The following is a 16777-nucleotide window of genomic DNA, read 5'->3' as shown; positions in this document are numbered from 1 at the left end:
CAGTTAGACTGGATTGATCAGGATTCCATAAGAGCAGTCAGTTGGCACCCAGGCGCACGGCTGCTTTACATTCAGTCGCCATGCCGGATCTCCGGCGTACTGACATGGCAGCAAAATCGAATAAAAAAAAAAATCAGGTTCTCCCAGTGACCCAACACTAGATCTGAGAGAGTTGCAGCTTTAACCCTCCACCACGCCACCTAGCCCTTAAGCCAATCAGAAATATGGAAGGGGTGGGCCTTGGAGCTAGATGGCCAAGTATGCACTCGCTGGTGGAGGTGTTTTAAGAGTGGGAATTCTCCTTGTATATATTTTTTTTCGGATGTTACTGAATCAGGAATAGCCTAGTGAGGAGGGAATACATTTTTTTTTCTATATCAAATGAAACAAGCCTTCAGTTTGTTAGTAATACAGGAGTCACAGTCACATGGCATGCTTCCAGGTTCACAAGTGTAGCGCCGCGCTTCACAATATCAGATCATGCGATTTAATGATCGCAAAATGATGTTCCTTGCCATCCTTGAAATGTCTGACATTTGAAGACAGGTATTGCTTATTGCCAACTACCTTTAGAATGCTCATTCTGCTCCAATCTTGGAAGCTTATGGAGGACTTCCTAAATTTATTATTTTTTCCACATAATTGTCAGACTTTTTAGGACAGGCATTACTTATCGTCATATCACCTGATGAATGCCAAATATTGTCTGATTTTTTTAGCTTAGCAGGGTTGGCTTGATTTAGTTCTTAGATGGGAGACTTCATAATGTTTTTTCACTGATTACATCCCTCAAAATGTCAGAAATCTAGTCATCAAGTCATCACTTATGACCATCCCACCTGAGGAACGCCCAATCTGGTCTGATCTTGGATGCTTATCTTAGGTTAAGTTATTGGATGGGAGATGTGTGTAAAGCACATCTTCAGTTGATTTTCTGCAACACTGAGCAAACTCTAGTATTAAGTTAAAATATTATTGTTATGTGATATACATCCTTTTTTAAGTCTGTGAAAAAACTATACAATTTTCAGGATGTAAAAAAAAAAAAAAAACGAGCATACAATACAAGTTGCAATTGAGCTTGCATTAAAGTGCAGACTACATACAGATAAACATTTAATAAAGAAGACATATTTTTCCCAAATTCAACGTGAGTGGACAGGGTAATGCAAGATAGGATGGAGTTATTCACAGATGCAGAGAGAGTGACTGCTGTTAAATGAGGCTGCTAACGAGTGACGACAGCATCAATTAGCAAGCAAAGCAAGTAGAGGAAGGTTTTAGGAAAAGCCTTGAACATCTAGGAATATTGCAGGCCTTGAAATTCTTTAGAAATATTACACAGAGAATATTACTCAGTTTCCAAGGACAGTTTCTTTATTAATTGTAAATTATTATTCAAAATGTCATTGTACTATTTGAGAATAATATTCTTCATATGGATAACCTACTGTGATAGGTTAAAGGCCAGTTATTTAAAAAAACAGTTACTAAATTAGTTACTAAGCAGTAACTATTTAAACAATGACCTAATGAACTATATTAATAAAAGTTCAATATGGAAAAAAGAAACCTTGAAGCATATGATAACAACATTGTGTAACTGAAAACAGAACACAATGCAGAAATGTACCAGGTGGTAAAAAGTAATGGAAAGGATCAATCAGTTAAAATTAATGGAAATGATTTATTTAAGTTTCTGGCACGTGACAATACATCAATAAACTACTTGATCCATATGCTCAGCATGAAAGATGAAGCACTTAGCTTGAAAGAAGAAGCACTTAGCTTGAAAGAAGAAGCACTTAGTAAAGCAAAGATGAATACTGAACATTTGAAGAATGATCTGAAGACAGCCAAGGAAAAGATCAAAATGTTGGAGAGTGATCTGGAGCTGTTGGAAAAAGAGAAGGCGTTAGAGAAAAAGGCCTTAGAGAAGGTTAAGTCTAACATATCAAAAGTCAGACCTGAAAAACGTTTCAATTTTTCCAATTTAAAAAAGGTTCTGCTGTTGTCCATCCCGGTATTTATTTTAGGAGTATACCTCATCAAAACTGAAACCCTGTCACTTCCGTCCCAAATCCCAAATTTTCTTTGGTAAAACTGAATTTATACAATTTTGAGAAGTAGTTGGAAAAAATTAGCATGGAACAAAGAATAATAAAAAAGCAACACACTAGGCTGTTTTTTATATATTTGAAGCTCCCGGTGGTTTCTCTCATGTGGAAACCTGATGCAAATGGCTCCCTGAGTGTTAAAGGTTGCCAACCCATGTTCCATCCCGTCTAGAAATCAGGCAACTTATGATACCATTAGCTGTGAAGCTAATTTCAATGTGTGAGCAAAGATTATAATAAAGGTTGACCATTTGACGTATTGTCTGTGTTATGACTGTCCTAACCACTAGGGGCAGTGGTGGCCTAGCGGTTAAGGAAGCGGCCCCGTAATCAGAAGGTTGCCCGTTTCGAATCCTGATCCACCATGGTGCCACTGAGGTGCCGCTGAACAAAGCACACACTGCTCCCAGGGTGCCTGTCATGGCTGCCCACTGCTCACTCAGGGTGATGGGTTAAATGCAGAGGACAAATTTCACTGTGTGCACCGTGTGCTGTGCTGCTGTGTATCACATGTGACAATCACTTAACTTTAAGCTTAAGGAGATGTGAGTGAAAAATGATAAAACAGATAAATACCTGTACATAAATGAATTAATCATTATATCTAATAACACATTTTTTATTTTGGGAAATAAGAAAACAGATTCCAAATATTAAGATTACAATATTTTCCTGAATGTATTACTGAATGTATTTGTTTTATTTATAATAATAAAATAAATATGTAAATATTACGTTAAAAGGATTAAACATTACCATATTTAAACAAACAATACCTGTACAATTGGTTATACTGTTCATATACAGATGCAACCAATATTTTATAATCCTAACTGATTGTGACCAGTGGTGACTGCAGTACATGTTACACGGTTGTGGCCATCCTCACAGGGGACGCATCTGAGGGACGCTGGCCAGGTCTCTGAGTAGGACGCTGTGAAATGTAATTTTTTTCAGGTGAAGGTTTGTGGAGAAGAAATTATGAAGTGAGTGACACAACTAAAACATTGTTTTGGTTTTGGTTTACATTAATCCCCATGTGGCATAACATTTAATATACATTTGGCCAATGTATATTTAGGCCAGTGTAACAGAAAGTAAGACCTTAAACTGAATGACCTTGTGCCTTAAGCAAATTGAACTTGAGATGTGACCCCACTCCACATCTCACCAGACAGTACCTCTTCCAAGTCTTCCTCCCATTGGCCCTTTGAATAGTCAAGGTTTACAGATTTTGTGAATTTAGTAAAGTGTAGATTGATCGGATTAACCCTTTTGAGCAGGGATTAAATTCTAAAATTTGACGTATGTGGAAAGGGTGAAAGAGTGAAAAAGTCCTTCTGAATTGAGTCCACATCGTAACGGAATATTAGATGAATATTTAACCACAGGATTAAGAAATGGATTTAATAGCAAAGTAAGGAATACAAGGAAGTGAGGCACGATTGCCTTTCTAGGACCAGCAACAGATCATTAGCAGAGAGTCCTTCCATAATTCTTATATTGGCAGACCAATAATAATATTGGGAATTAGGCAACGAAAGACTGCAGTACTGCAATCTGTCTTTACCTACTGGATATCAACTTAGTCATGGAATTGATTAAGATTTTTTTCTTTACCATAGGGTCAAGAAAAATAATGTTTTGTTAGGTTTGTGGGGATACACTGAAACAGGTATAAAAAGTAAGGTGGGGCATAAATTTAAATGATATATAAACTCCTATCTAGTGACATTGGTAGGTGACCCCTACAAGGTCTTGCTTCACACTATTGGATTAATGGAGAAGAGTTGGCTTTAAATAGGTCTTTAAAATTGTGTAATCCAAATACCTAGATATTTCAATTTAAATTATGTTAGGGTTAAATAAAAAAAAATTGTTAAATGGAAATGACTGAAGTCTTATATTTGTTGCTGCACAGTTTACTTAAGTTCACTTAATTTGTATCCTGATATTTTTTTTTTTATCAAAGTCAGCCAACAGACTAAGAATTTTTGGTACGCTAGTTATAGGATCAGCATGCCGTCAGCATATGGAGCAGTTTTTTGTTCACTCTTCCCCCTCAGAATTCCATGTACAGTGACCATCCCAGAGCATAAAGAAGAGGGGATAGCAAACATCCCTGTCTGGTGCCACGAGTAAAAATACTTAATTCTGTTTATTGCATTCTAGCCCATTCCAAGTGGCCAAAGACCCTTCCACAGAGAACCACGTTATGCATGTAACCAGCATTCTATTTCCTTTCCTCCATACCGCCAGGGCGGTGCTGAAAGCATTAGTGGAAGATGACTACCAGCGCAGTCACAAGGAATCCTCCTGCACAGTGTCATGTCTGGCGGGAAGCAACACAGCACATGTCACACGTGTTACGTCCCTGGACATATGCTCCCACGTGTTCTGTGTGTTTGGCTGTGTTTTTGCGTCCTGTCCCTTTTAGGTTTACTTCGTGGGAGGAGTTGAGGCCTACCAGCTCCATCTGCCATTGGTCACCTCCACCTATTTAAAGACTTCAGATGGTCTTCGGGGGGTCCCCAGGGTCTGCTAGGCCCTTATGCTTTTGGGAGGTCCCCAGGGTCCACGGAGAGCTGCATAGAGCTCCGTTGGGGATCTCATTCGTGTTTCTTGTTTCGTTGTGTGATAGACCCTTTGTTGTTAGCCTGTTAGCTGTTAGCCTGTCATGTGCCATTTTTGGTAACTTGTACGTGTTTTAGTTATCCCTGCTGTTATCCCATCCCTTCCATTAAGCTGTTTTGATGTTGGTTAGCTGTCCTGAGTCTTCTGTCTTATTAAACCTGTTAGCACACTGTAAATAAAAGCACTGTTTGTATCGTTTGTTTGGTTGCATGTGTAACAGGGACCTCCTCCTCTCCACACCCTTGTTGTGTTACTGAGACCCCTTAGGAATAGTGATGTGACAAATGGCGGCTCGTCCAGGATGTTTTTTCCTTGGTTTGGTGTTTGTGAGCAGAATCATATATCCGGTAAGTTAGGGTGTCTCTTGGGGTCTTTGCTGTGGCAATGCCCTCCCTGCAGAGCACCACTTGTTATTTTGCTTTGTTATTTTTCCTTTCTTTCTTTTGGAGCTACTCCGGGTGGGGGTACGCCGTCACACGGACAGCCTCAGCTTGAGTCTGACCGGGGTGACGTTCGGCGTTCAAAGTTGCCTCCAATCGGTACCCTCCGAAGAGCAGATAGGTTAAGGTAGCTTGTGTTAGGCATGTTTAGGACTGGATTTGCAATTTTGCTGTTGTGTTTGTGGCCTCAGGTATACGTTCGGTGGAGAGGAGTTTGTGTAGGCTTGGGTGGTTGTTAGTATTCAGCTTTTTGTTTTTGGCATACAAGTTTGTGTGGGGCAGTTGATCTGGTTGTGTACACAGGTGTGGGTCTAAAGTTAGCACAAGATGCATTTTGTGTGTGGTGGCTGTGTTTGTATCATTTGTGGACATTCGTTAGTGCTCCTTCTGCATTCGTTCGGCACAGTGTTTAAAAGAGACACTGTTTGAATTGCCGTGTGGTGTTCGCTCACTCTCAGTAGTGAGGTTCTTCGGCGGAAGGATACACTGTTTCAGTTGTGGAGTGTGTTGGTCAATAGGAACGTTTTTCCCAGCCCTGCTTGCTGATGTGCTCTCGTCAAGCATTTCTGCCGATCCGGCGAGTGACTCTGATGCGGATGTAAAAATCTGTGAGTGCTCATTGGAGAAGCGTGAGTGGCTTGATTCAGCGAGAGTTTGTCCAGAATGCGAATACCGTAACTACGGGCTTGCAAGATGAAGCAGGAGCTTCAGCTTTTGCCAACTGGAGTGTCAGCATGAGCTTGAGCTCAGAAAGTTGGAGCAGCAGGTTGGAATGGAACGTGACTAAGTACCAGAGTAAGCACTGAGTGTGCTTTTGTGTAAAGCTCCCGTTCGGGTTAAGTCTAGGACGACTGTTGTATGGCGGTGCGTCTGTTTGTGGGCCTACTGTCTCTTAGGTTATTAGTCCCCAAGAGCAGTGTGGAGTGCCCAGTTTGCCCTATTATTTTTCCCAATCACTGCCATTTTTGTATTTCTGTGGAAGTGGGGGAAATATTTCATTGGATCATAGTTTGCTTAAGTTTTGCCCTATTTTACAACCACCACCATTTTTGATTTTGAGTATACAAATTTGTTGTCCACTGCTTGTTTTTGGACCTTCGAAAAAAATGTGAGATTCGTTGAATAGTGCAGATATTGTATTTTGAGGGCCAATGCTTTATCTTGTGCACTCTTGGATCAACCGAAGGGTTGATATTTGGTGGTGGGGGTGTTACGTCCCTGGACGTATGCTCCCACGTGTTCTGTGTGTTTGGCTGTGTTTTTGCGTCCTGTCCCTTTTAGGTTTACTTCGTGGGAGGAGTTGAGGCCTACCAGCTCCATCTGCCATTGGTCACCTCCACCTATTTAAAGACTTCAGATGGTCTTCGGGGGGTCCCCAGGGTCTGCTAGGCCCTTATGCTTTTGGGAGGTCCCCAGGGTCCACGGAGATCTGCATAGAGCTCCGTTGGGGATCTCATTCGTGTTTCTTGTTTCGTTGTGTGATAGACCCTTTGTTGTTAGCCTGTTAGCTGTTAGCCTGTCATGTGCCATTTTTGGTAACTTGTACGTGTTTTAGTTATCCCTGCTGTTATCCCATCCCTTCCATTAAGCTGTTTTGATGTTGGTTAGCTGTCCTGAGTCTTCTGTCTTATTAAACCTGTTAGCACACTGTAAATAAAAGCACTGTTTGTATCGTTTGTTTGGTTGCATGTGTAACAGGGACCTCCTCCTCTCCACACCCTTGTTGCGTTTCTGAGACCCCTAGACTTAGGAACGTGACACACGTCACAGGGCAAACTCCACATATGTTGCCAGAGCAGGTGTCATGTGACAATGAACACCAGGCACTGCACGTCTCAAGTCCCAACGGCAATTGCCACCACGACCCAATGTGATAAGTGTCTAGACAGAGTCAAACCCACTGCATGCACCGCTTAAGCAAGCAACTGGTCCATGGTACGAAAGCATGGAGTTCTGTTAATGTATGAACACAGAGATCTAACAAGACATAACTCAGATCGAATGTTCTGCTGGTCTGCCGAAACTTCCGTCAACCTTATTGGGCAGAGAAAGGTAGTTTTAAAGGCCACACCCAAAGTTTCAGATATTTGGGATGAATCCTCCTCTCTATTTGAGCCAGCAAATTGGGGCAGCCGGCACGAAGCCTCCACCACAAGTGAACCAGGCCCTTGCAGGCTGTGGCCGCAGTCCAGCACCCTGCACAGTGTCCTCCACGGTAGAGGAAGGGGAGGAAAAGCACATAAAAATTGTCCTTGTGAGCGAAGCACCATCCCTTTTCATGGCTGCTCATTCCTCACCAAGGCTGAAGGGATAAAAGCAGAGGACACATTTCGTTGTGTGCATCGTGTACTGTGCTGTCACAATGACAAAAACAATAACTTCGCCCATTCCAGTAGGTTCTGAGGTTCTGGTGGTTGATATAAAAAAAAAATATTATGTTGTGAGTATGGACCAGCACATTCTTGACCTGTGGCACTTTCTGAAAGTGGCTCACGGTCAGAAGCACCACAATCAGCTCCACGTTGTTTATGTGAGCAATCCAACTTCTCACCGACCTGGCAGAGAGCCGAGGGGGACACCACGAGTGAGAAAAAGTACCTGAGACAACCTTGCCAGGGTTGTGTGACTTTCATTACTGCGTGTCTGTTGCGTAACAGACACAGCCGAAGTCGCTGCAGGCATCTCTGAAATAACGTGATCTTAACAGGATGACTGCACAAGCCAATTGTCCAGAATCTGTACTCCTTTTTCTGGAGTAGCTCTAGTGCAACCTGCGCACACTTTGAAAAAACTTTTGGAGACCAGTGTGTCTGGTGGAAGGAAAGGACACTGGCTGGGGTGGATGGAGGGTGAGGACTCCAACAGTGAGGTACATGGGAAGCCCCAGAATTTGGCCTGTAGGGGGCATGACTAAAATCTTGAGCAGGGACGTTGGGTAAAAGAAGGTGCAGTGCACACATGGTGCAAGGCTCTATGGTGATTATAACTGGTCAAAAGATTCTCCCCGGTGCCAATGGGAGATGTCTTAAGGTATTCCTGCATGTGTTAGGCAGAAATTGGACTAACCACACCTGCCATCAGATGACACAATAAGTGAAGAAATGCTCGGTATGATTGCATGACCCCCAGGCCAATTGCTGCCAGTGCCTGGGTCAACTTGTCTGGACAAACTGCTTTTGTTGCATCCTCCAGTGCAACGGACACTGTGGCATTGTGAAATTAGGACAGAAGTGTGCCGTGAACGATGGAGAAACACATTGTCTGATGCCATAGCAGGTGAATCGCTCTGCTTTCAGTGTGGTTTCTACGGACCCCATCACTGAGACTGACCCCTTGGTCCTGGACTGAGCCGAAAGCACATCACTTCCCGATTCCTTCGCTCAGCACAGGCACAAGAGATGATTCGCCAGCAAAGAAGCTGTGGCAGGAATGTCTGGAGAGCATGAAATATCAAGTGATGCACACTCCATGCCGGATCGCGCACGTAGGGCATAGGTTGCACAACGCCTCTCAGAGATGTTGTACACTGTGCAACCCTCCAAGACCGCTCTCCGGCAACCAGAGTGCAGAGCACGCCATAGTACTTCTTCTTGCATCTTGCAGATGCAATCTTATTTCCACTATTGCTTTCAGGTGTCTGGAGGGAAGGAAATAAAACTACACTCCCAGTCTCCTACAATCTCACATCACAATCTCACATCACATGGCTCAGTGATGGGTTGATGGAGGTGATGGGTTACCTGGTGGATGCTGTAGTCAGGGGGTGGTTTCATCTCTCCATGAAGCAGTTGATGAGGTGCAACAGGGACAGTTGTCGCTACCTGAGAGAGACAATACTATTTACAATTATAATTCCTGGGTGATAAACGAGGCTCAACTGTTTAGAGGGTGGTGCTAATAACAGCAAGGTCCTGTAAGGGCCACATTTCTTTTGGGCATTGGTGGCCTATCTGGTAAGGAAAGTCATAATCTGAAGGTTGCCGGTTCGAATCCTGAACTGCCAAAGGTGCCACTGAGCAAAGCACCGTCTATCATGGCTGCCCACTGCTCACTAAAGGTGATGGGTTAAAAGCAGAGGACACATTTTGTTGTGTGTGCTGTGCTGTGATTCACAATGACAAACACTTCACTTTCAAATTAAATACTGGATGAAAGATAATGTAGCTTTAAAAAAGGATAAAAAAAATTATAACGATAAAACACACATGTTCCTTACCTTTTCTATGGCTTTACATACTGGGTAACATGGCTCTCTGTCTGTTAAAGACACATACTCATTAATCAAAATCAGTTGTGAAAGAAATCTGAATAAGCTGCATATCTGCATGCTGCATACTTTTCTTTCTGTATGAACGGATGCACAAGACTATGAGGCCAACAATGGAAAGTAAAACCAGTAGAGTGCAGGGAATCCCAGCAGCAATACCTACAATGGCGGCCCCACTCATCGTCTCTGCCACACAAACACATATATACACAGTCAGTAATTTAGATTAGGAATGGAACATGATTTAACAGGATTAATGTTATGCCCCAATCTTTTAACACAGCCAATGTGGACAAGAATGGAGCCCGGTCACAGTTTAAAGTAAGCAATTCTCTTGTCTGGTCGAGACAGAGAAAAGCTGTGAAAGAACTACACAAGGTATTAGAGTTTTATATCACTATCAGCAGAAGCAAGATATCAGCATTTCAAATTTGTGCAATTTTCTCTTCTTTTATGAATGCAATTTATTTTTTCTGTTACCTGGTCCAATTTTCAGTTCCTTTGATACCAATCCAGCAGTATTGCCCACCATGGGTACAATCCGGATGTAGTAAACTAATTTGGGGTGAAACCCCGAGATATTAGCACTTCTGGAGGAAGCAGGCTCCACTTGGATTGTGCGATATTTGTCTGCAGCTCGGCCATTCTGGCTTCTGGTCTTCGTCAGGTCTGGTCCCTTCATCTGAACCTCAAAGGCTTTTAGGCACAGAATTAGGATAGTGACCAAATAATATACTGTGTTTGTAAATGAACCTGGATGAAACAGGAGATTGTGGTAACATCACTTTTATGCATACAGTAGAATGTTACTTATCTGTTTTGTGATTGCTAAAAAATAGCTTACATTCTGCAGTGCATTAATATTTTATGTTTTTCAGATAACGGCTGTTAACATATTTTCTGATTTATCGAGGCATTTTAATTGGCTGAGCACAAAAACTCACAGTACAGACAACACATTCTTGTACATTTCTGTATTACAGTATTAAAGAGTATTAAAGGTGAATACTGTATGTCCTTATTGTCCATAATTTAATTTTTCCTACAGGTGTCCAGAACATAACTATTTTTCTCTGCCTGTATTTACACCCATATCAGTTTGACTCTTCCCATGCACATCCAGGACAGAGCATGAGACCTACCATGTTTTATGTAAACAGTGAAGTTGTGAACATGCTGACACTCATTTTCATGGGGCTGAGTACTGCAGTGGTCATCATTTATCTCAACAATGAGAAATTCAGAGGGATATCAAATATTACCTGTGATTGTGGCGGTTGAAGGCATGTCCCAGGTCAAGATCACCACTGTTCCCTCACTGTTAATGACAAAACTGGCATTGGAAACTGCAGGACCTAAGAGATTTATAGAGTGGGTTGGTATTAACATAGTATTCATCAGACTAAATTATGCACAGTTAGGTCCTTCTTCTTCATTAATTTCACTGTCAAATGTTATTATTTTAACAGTTGAAATATATTAAAATTAAAGTATTGTTAAAAACACAGGAAAATGACTCAGCAAAGGTTGGGCATTATGACCCTGTTAATCTAACTCCATTAATGAACAGCAATGTATTTCAGCTCATCTGATGTTACATGGACATACAGAGGCATGGCACAATAGACATTACATGAATGAACAGTTTCTAATTTATTAACACATGTAGATTACTATTGCAGTTACATGGAAATATTATATGGAAAATGGTACCAATTAAACCCAAATGGCACTAATTTGACCCAAATTAAAGAAAATGAGAAAGAGAGAGAGGGAAAGAAAGAGAGAGCAGGGAGCCAAACTCTAGAGAAGGATCTTGCACTTTAGAGAAGCCGGTTGGAGAAGAGAATAGCCCAGAAGCTGGGGCAGAAGAACCTCCCGAAATATGTGTGAACACCTCCTTTATACTGGCCATGTAGTGACAGTGAAAGTGAAGCTTTTAACCAATCACCCTGAGAGAGCAGTGGGCAGCCATGACAGGTGCCCGGGGAGCAGTGTGTGGGGACGGTGGCACCTCAGTGGCACCTTGGCGGACCGGTATTGGAACTGGCAAACCACTGCCCTATAAATGTTGCAACAAACCAATCAGATTGTCCTTTGAGGTTTGTGCAATCTTCAGAGAGAACTTCTAAAACAGGAATACAGTTGTCAGGCACACCCAACTAGACTTTCCCATCATGGCCCACTGGTGATACTTATTGTTTGCTTGGGGGAGGTCACAGCTTGGAGATAAAAGTGGTTTGTGAAGGGTTTGGGAAATAACAATTGACTCATGGAAATGTGTAGGCCGTTTCATTGTCAATTAAGCATTTCTTAATGACAGAGGACACAAGCAGGTGTAGAGAGATTGTCTGTTTGTTCAAACCCAGTTTACCCAGCTTGGGTAAATGGGGAGGGTTACATGAGGAAGGACATTCAGCATAAACCTTTTGCCCTGTCAAGTTTAGACAACCAGACAGTTTGCTGCTTAACTACAAGATGCAACTTCACAATAACTGCATCTATTTTCTTTGTTTAAATACAGCCAAAAATATTCATTTTCAATTAAAATTTCTTTCACCCATATTCACTCAATCTGCTTAATAAACTGCAGGTCCATCACAGCTAATTGAACACAGGGCCACCCTGAGCAACAGCTTCAGTCCACCATAGATTACGTTGATTATTATTATTAATATTTGTTTCACTATTTATCCACTGTCTTTTGTGTGAAAGATGTATGTACTGATAGACACCTACCAAGCAGTGTGAAGTTTTTGCTTTGGACTCCCAGAGGATTGGTAGCATTGCAGGTGTAGGCAGTCACACCCACTGTGCTCAGGTTGAAGTTGAGTATGCTGAGATGAGTGCTGTCCTCGCTCAGATGATATATGATTGCAATATGCCCGGATATGGACCAGGTCACCATGGCAACTGGAGTGGCCTTAGCATAACAGGTGATGCTCACAACCAAGTTCCCATTTGGACTGACCACAGTTGATACAGAGGGTGAGAAGTGGCTTGGTTCACCTTAGGGCACCAACAAAGAGGAAAAACAAATAAAAGTATTCATCAAGTAATAACTTAAAAGCAAAATAGTTTAATTTCAGCAAGTGCATAATTTAAAATGCTAGCAAATTACACTTGGTGGTGGTGATGATAGTCCACTCCAGAATTTGGACGTTACAGTCACTTTTAATTTGTTATTCAGTTAGAAGAGGACAGGCTCGTACTTGCTATGACGTCACACTTTTTCTGCTGAAGAGGATGTTTGGCCAGGCATGAAATTGGCTTTCCATTTAAACCCTGGGTGTTGCTGACAGTGAGAACGAAGTTCCCACTACCATGACATGATTGGTTAAGTGTTGGGAAAGACAGTTCTGCCAATGGAGAGCCCCCTGGCCACTGACAGTGGTACTGCAGGGCAGAGCTTCCATTCACCGCCAGGACTGAGCAGGCAGGGCTGCCTTTGGGGTTTTCTGAGCAAATATAAAAGCACTCAATAAATCATAAACAATATCAACAGACATTTTAATAAGCAAGCAGATGAAAGCAGTATATCAAACTGATATAAATCAAATCATTTTTTCCAGTGTAGGCATTTTGGCTGTTTTAATCTAACCGCCATTCTCTATTTATTCTCTCCTTAATTTTTCTGGTAATACCATATATTTTGAGAGTAATGTTCTCCATAAGCTGCAGTCCAGTCTGTCCATTTTCCAGCAGGCATGTGTAAACCCCGCTCTGGTTGGTCTGTACAGCTGTGAGGTTCAGCATTCCAGACTGTGACCTAGATAGGACATGCCCACCGAATATCCAGGAGACGGAGGGCAAAGGTTCCCCCTGTGCTCCACACATGAGCGACAGAGACTCTCCAAAAACAAAGAAGTCTTTTTTGGGATTGAGCTGCAGAACGGGCTGGCCTGGCCCATCTGAGGAAACCAGAGGAGCAAAGAAAGATCAGGTTATCTTACAATTTTATCTCACAAACCCTTCAGTGCTCAGCTGACTCTATCATGCAGAACAGGTCACTGAAAAATACCAGAGAACATGTCCACAGCAAAGGAAGTCAGCAGGAATTTCTACAAGGAATATTCTTGAGAAAAAAAAAAGAGTGAACACACTTACACAAAATTTTTACGTTTATGTAAGCTGTTCCAGAGCTGTAAGGGTTTCTCAGGCTGACGCTGTATTGGCCTGTGTCCGACCGCTTGAGATGCTTTACTGTGAGGTTTTTGCCATTGATGGAATTGTGAGAACCATTGATAATCTCCACTCCGTTGAAGAACCATTTAGTCTCTTTGGCTGCTCCTTGCGTTGTTGTGTAATAAAAGTCTAAATATGTGCTGCCCTCAATGGCATATTTTGGCCACATGTGCAAAGAAACATCCTTTATGATTTCTGTGAAATTAATGAAGAAGAAGCTTATGGTGGATAAGAAATTGAATGACTTTTAGAATCATTAACTGGTGGTGTCTCATACCATATACTGTAAGTGTAAAGGTGGCAGTGCCCTGGCCCACTCCGGACTGAACAACTTTAACTGTGTAACTTCCGCTGTAGTTCAGGGTCACACCCCTGAAGGTGAGTGAGCCATTCGGCTCCAAGAACAGCACTCCTCTGTGCTGAGCAGCAACGCTGGGCTGACCAACACTGCCTACCGTCCATGTAGCCACAGGAAGAACATCGATCCACCATGATACCTGAGGATCTGTGGCATCAGTGTAGATTATGCCCATTGTTAAATTGGTGCCAACCAGAGCATTGACCACAGACAAACCAGTGGGCATTACATTGGGCTTACAGCTCCTTCCTGTGGTTAGAAGCAGGAGATTTGGTTCAACTGAAACCCTTAGCAATTGGGTTCATTTAAATCGGGTTAACCAAATAAAAATATAAATGACGGTTCAAAAATACTGACTATGAAGAAATGTATGGAATTCTGTAAATCAACAGTGTAATTCAGCATGTTTATATTTATGTTTTTTTTTCTGCCGTTTCTGTGTTTTTTTTTTAACAGCAACCGAAGTATATCATCGGTGTTCATTCTCCTTTGCCAACTTTTTACTTTCCCTTCTCCCTTCTCTATATGTTGACTTCCTAGCCAGCTTCTCTTGTTCTTTATTCATATGGTCTATGAGTGTATATTGTGTATCCATTCAACATAGATTAAATGTTCCACCCTCATGTTAACTGGAAAAACAAACACATGCATGTGCTGAGGTCACTAGTTGTTGACTAGTTTAATATATGCAATGTACTAGTTTACATGACAGGTTGTATAAACCTATACAATTTTAGCATAGATAATAATTACACAAGAAATGCATAGAACCACAAGACAGAACTTTTGTAATATTTTACATGTTGTTATTGCATAAGCCTATAGATCTAAACCATATTCCTAATGTGTTAAATGAAAAAGTCTGACCTCTAATCATGGAAATGAAGATAAGTCCCAGGCAGGTCTGCTGCAGCTCACTGCGGCGGTGTAGAGGCATTTTAAAAGCCCACGATAATGTCTCGAGTTACCATTAAGTCCGCAACGTCCTCAACAAAGACTCCTGTACCGTTCCTTTGCAGTTGGCAGTGAAGACGTCCTTGGGGAAGATGGCTCAACGGGTTGTGTTACATCTGACACGCCCCTGTAGTGCAGCAGAGCACAGTCAGGAGTGGGCAGATTGGTCACCTGTGCACACAGAGTGTACTTAAAACAGAAAAGAAACCTCTATTTAAACATAAATTAACTGAATATGTAATATACTATGTAAAACATAAAAAAAAGTTTCAGTAACATTCATATACATCCTTAAATTTCACATTTACATAATTGGAGAAAAAACAATATTTTTGTTAGCTTTAAATAACGTTTATGGTTGTTAATTAATTACATGCATTTCTGTCATATACTCCGAGCCTCCAGTACTGCTCGCCTGGTCCCTCCATCGCTGAAGGTAAAAGGAAGACATTCATCTAGACTCTTCTCTGTCTTGGCCCCTCGGTGGTGGAATGAACTTCCCCTTGAGGTCAGAACAGTTCACTCACTGAGCACTTTCAAACCTTCAGACCTTCCTCTTTAGAGAATATTTAGATTAACTTGTAACCTTCTTATTGTTTGACTACAACAGAATGAATAATAAGATTGTACTCATAGTTGGGGGTCCTAGTGAACCAGAATTGATCACTTCATTGATTGTACATTTACATTTACATTTAGAGCATTTATCAGATGCCCTTATCCAGAGCGACTTACAATGAGTAGTTACAGGGACAGTCCCCCTGGAGACACTCAGGGTTAAGTGTCTTTCTCAGGGACACAATGGTAGTAAGTGGGATTTGAACCCGGGTCTTCTGGTTCAGACAAATTTAACACATACACATGCATACACATTTAACAAACAAATACAAAATGTATAAATACATTATAATTTTTCTTAGTCTAGCACCCAACACTCTCCGAGCATGTTCTTCAATGACAAGTCTAAGCCTTATCAGGGCTCTTAGTTTGTATACTTGATATTCTATAGAAATCGAACGAGAATTGCTGGTGTCTTCCCATTGTAAGTCGCTTTGGATAAAAGCGTCTGCCAAATAAAGTAAAGTAAAGTAAAGTAAAGTTCATAGGCGAGTGTTTTACCCACTAGGCTACTACCATCCCGTGGTAATAAGGAAGCACGTTGTAAGTCGCTCTGGATTAGTGCGTCTGCCAAATGCCTTAAAAGTAAATGTAAATGTCCGTGCCAGCTCCGCCCCCCCCCCCAACATGCTCACCTTCCCTGGAGTACTAGACTGTGTGTCTGTGTTGGCGTATCGTGTGTAGCTGCAGGTGCCCTGGTAAGCCCCTATTAACTAGTGTGCACTTGCCGTGTCTGCTGTCACATTTCCGGGTTTTGGGTTCCTCAACACGTTCCCTCCTCAGGGTCCCTAGGCATGGATAGTGATCCTCACGGGATAACAAGCGTCAGGTGCGCCCCCCCCCCCCCATATGAATGTTCGAAAGAGACTGGTGGTATTGCCATGAGCCTGACTGGTGTGAGTGTCTCGCAGGAGTGGCTGTGGACAACCCTGACGGTCTCAACATAATCAGGCTTTTTTGGACATTCCTCTGGTTTTGTTTTGGTTGCACAATAAACCTTTTTTTCTCTTGTCCCTTCGCGTCCATTGTCTTCCTTAAGCCAACCAGACTCAGGCATGGCAGAAGATTCACTCTCCCTCTCGCCCTCAGACCACCCCTCCATGACTCTGGAAGAATTGGTAGCAGCTCACCATCAGCAGCTGGGTCACCTGACCAATTCCCTGGCAGAGGTTGCTGCAGAGAGGGAGCAGATCGCCACACTCAC

At 42.1% G+C, this 16777-nt stretch overlaps 1 protein-coding gene across 4 annotated transcripts; it reads right to left on the bottom strand.

The window, feature by feature from the left end:
* Window positions 1-2539: 2539 nt before the first annotated feature.
* Window positions 2540-15341, bottom strand: vsig10l (V-set and immunoglobulin domain containing 10 like). Of its 4 annotated transcripts, none has more exons than XM_028977213.1 (13): window positions 15329-15341; window positions 14869-15082; window positions 13921-14250; window positions 13566-13838; window positions 13103-13369; window positions 12671-12916; window positions 12198-12467; window positions 10721-10813; window positions 9939-10211; window positions 9528-9644; window positions 9408-9448; window positions 8932-9012; window positions 2540-3051 (listed from the first exon to the last, which is right to left on the bottom strand). In XM_028977213.1, exons 2-13 carry the CDS (start codon window positions 14936-14938, stop codon window positions 2983-2985), a joined length of 2130 nt encoding a protein of 709 aa, XP_028833046.1. In that variant the 5' UTR covers window positions 14939-15082; window positions 15329-15341; the 3' UTR covers window positions 2540-2982. The 4 variants fall into 4 exon arrangements, with proteins under 4 accessions (XP_028833046.1, XP_028833047.1, XP_028833048.1 ...); XM_028977214.1 differs by having other exon boundaries at window positions 9939-10154; XM_028977215.1 differs by lacking the exon at window positions 9528-9644.
* Window positions 15342-16777: the final 1436 nt, after the last annotated feature.

This window comes from Denticeps clupeoides, chromosome 4 (assembly GCF_900700375.1).
Source record: "Denticeps clupeoides chromosome 4, fDenClu1.1, whole genome shotgun sequence".
Classification (NCBI taxonomy): Eukaryota; Metazoa; Chordata; class Actinopteri; order Clupeiformes; family Denticipitidae; genus Denticeps; species Denticeps clupeoides.
The sequence above is the reverse complement of the archived record's forward strand: the minus strand, read 5'-3'. Positions and strand labels throughout refer to the sequence as shown.

Coding starts and splice junctions, on each gene's coding strand:
- vsig10l (XM_028977213.1), bottom strand. CDS start 14,938: ATGCCTCTACACCGCCGCAGTGAGCTGCAGCAGACCTGCCTGGGACTT. Junction 13,839..13,920: donor CTTTACACTTACAGTATATG/GTATGAGACACC, acceptor TTAATTTCACAG/AAATCATAAAGGATGTTTCT. Junction 10,814..12,197: donor CAAAAACTTCACACTGCTTG/GTAGGTGTCTAT, acceptor TAAATCTCTTAG/GTCCTGCAGTTTCCAATGCC.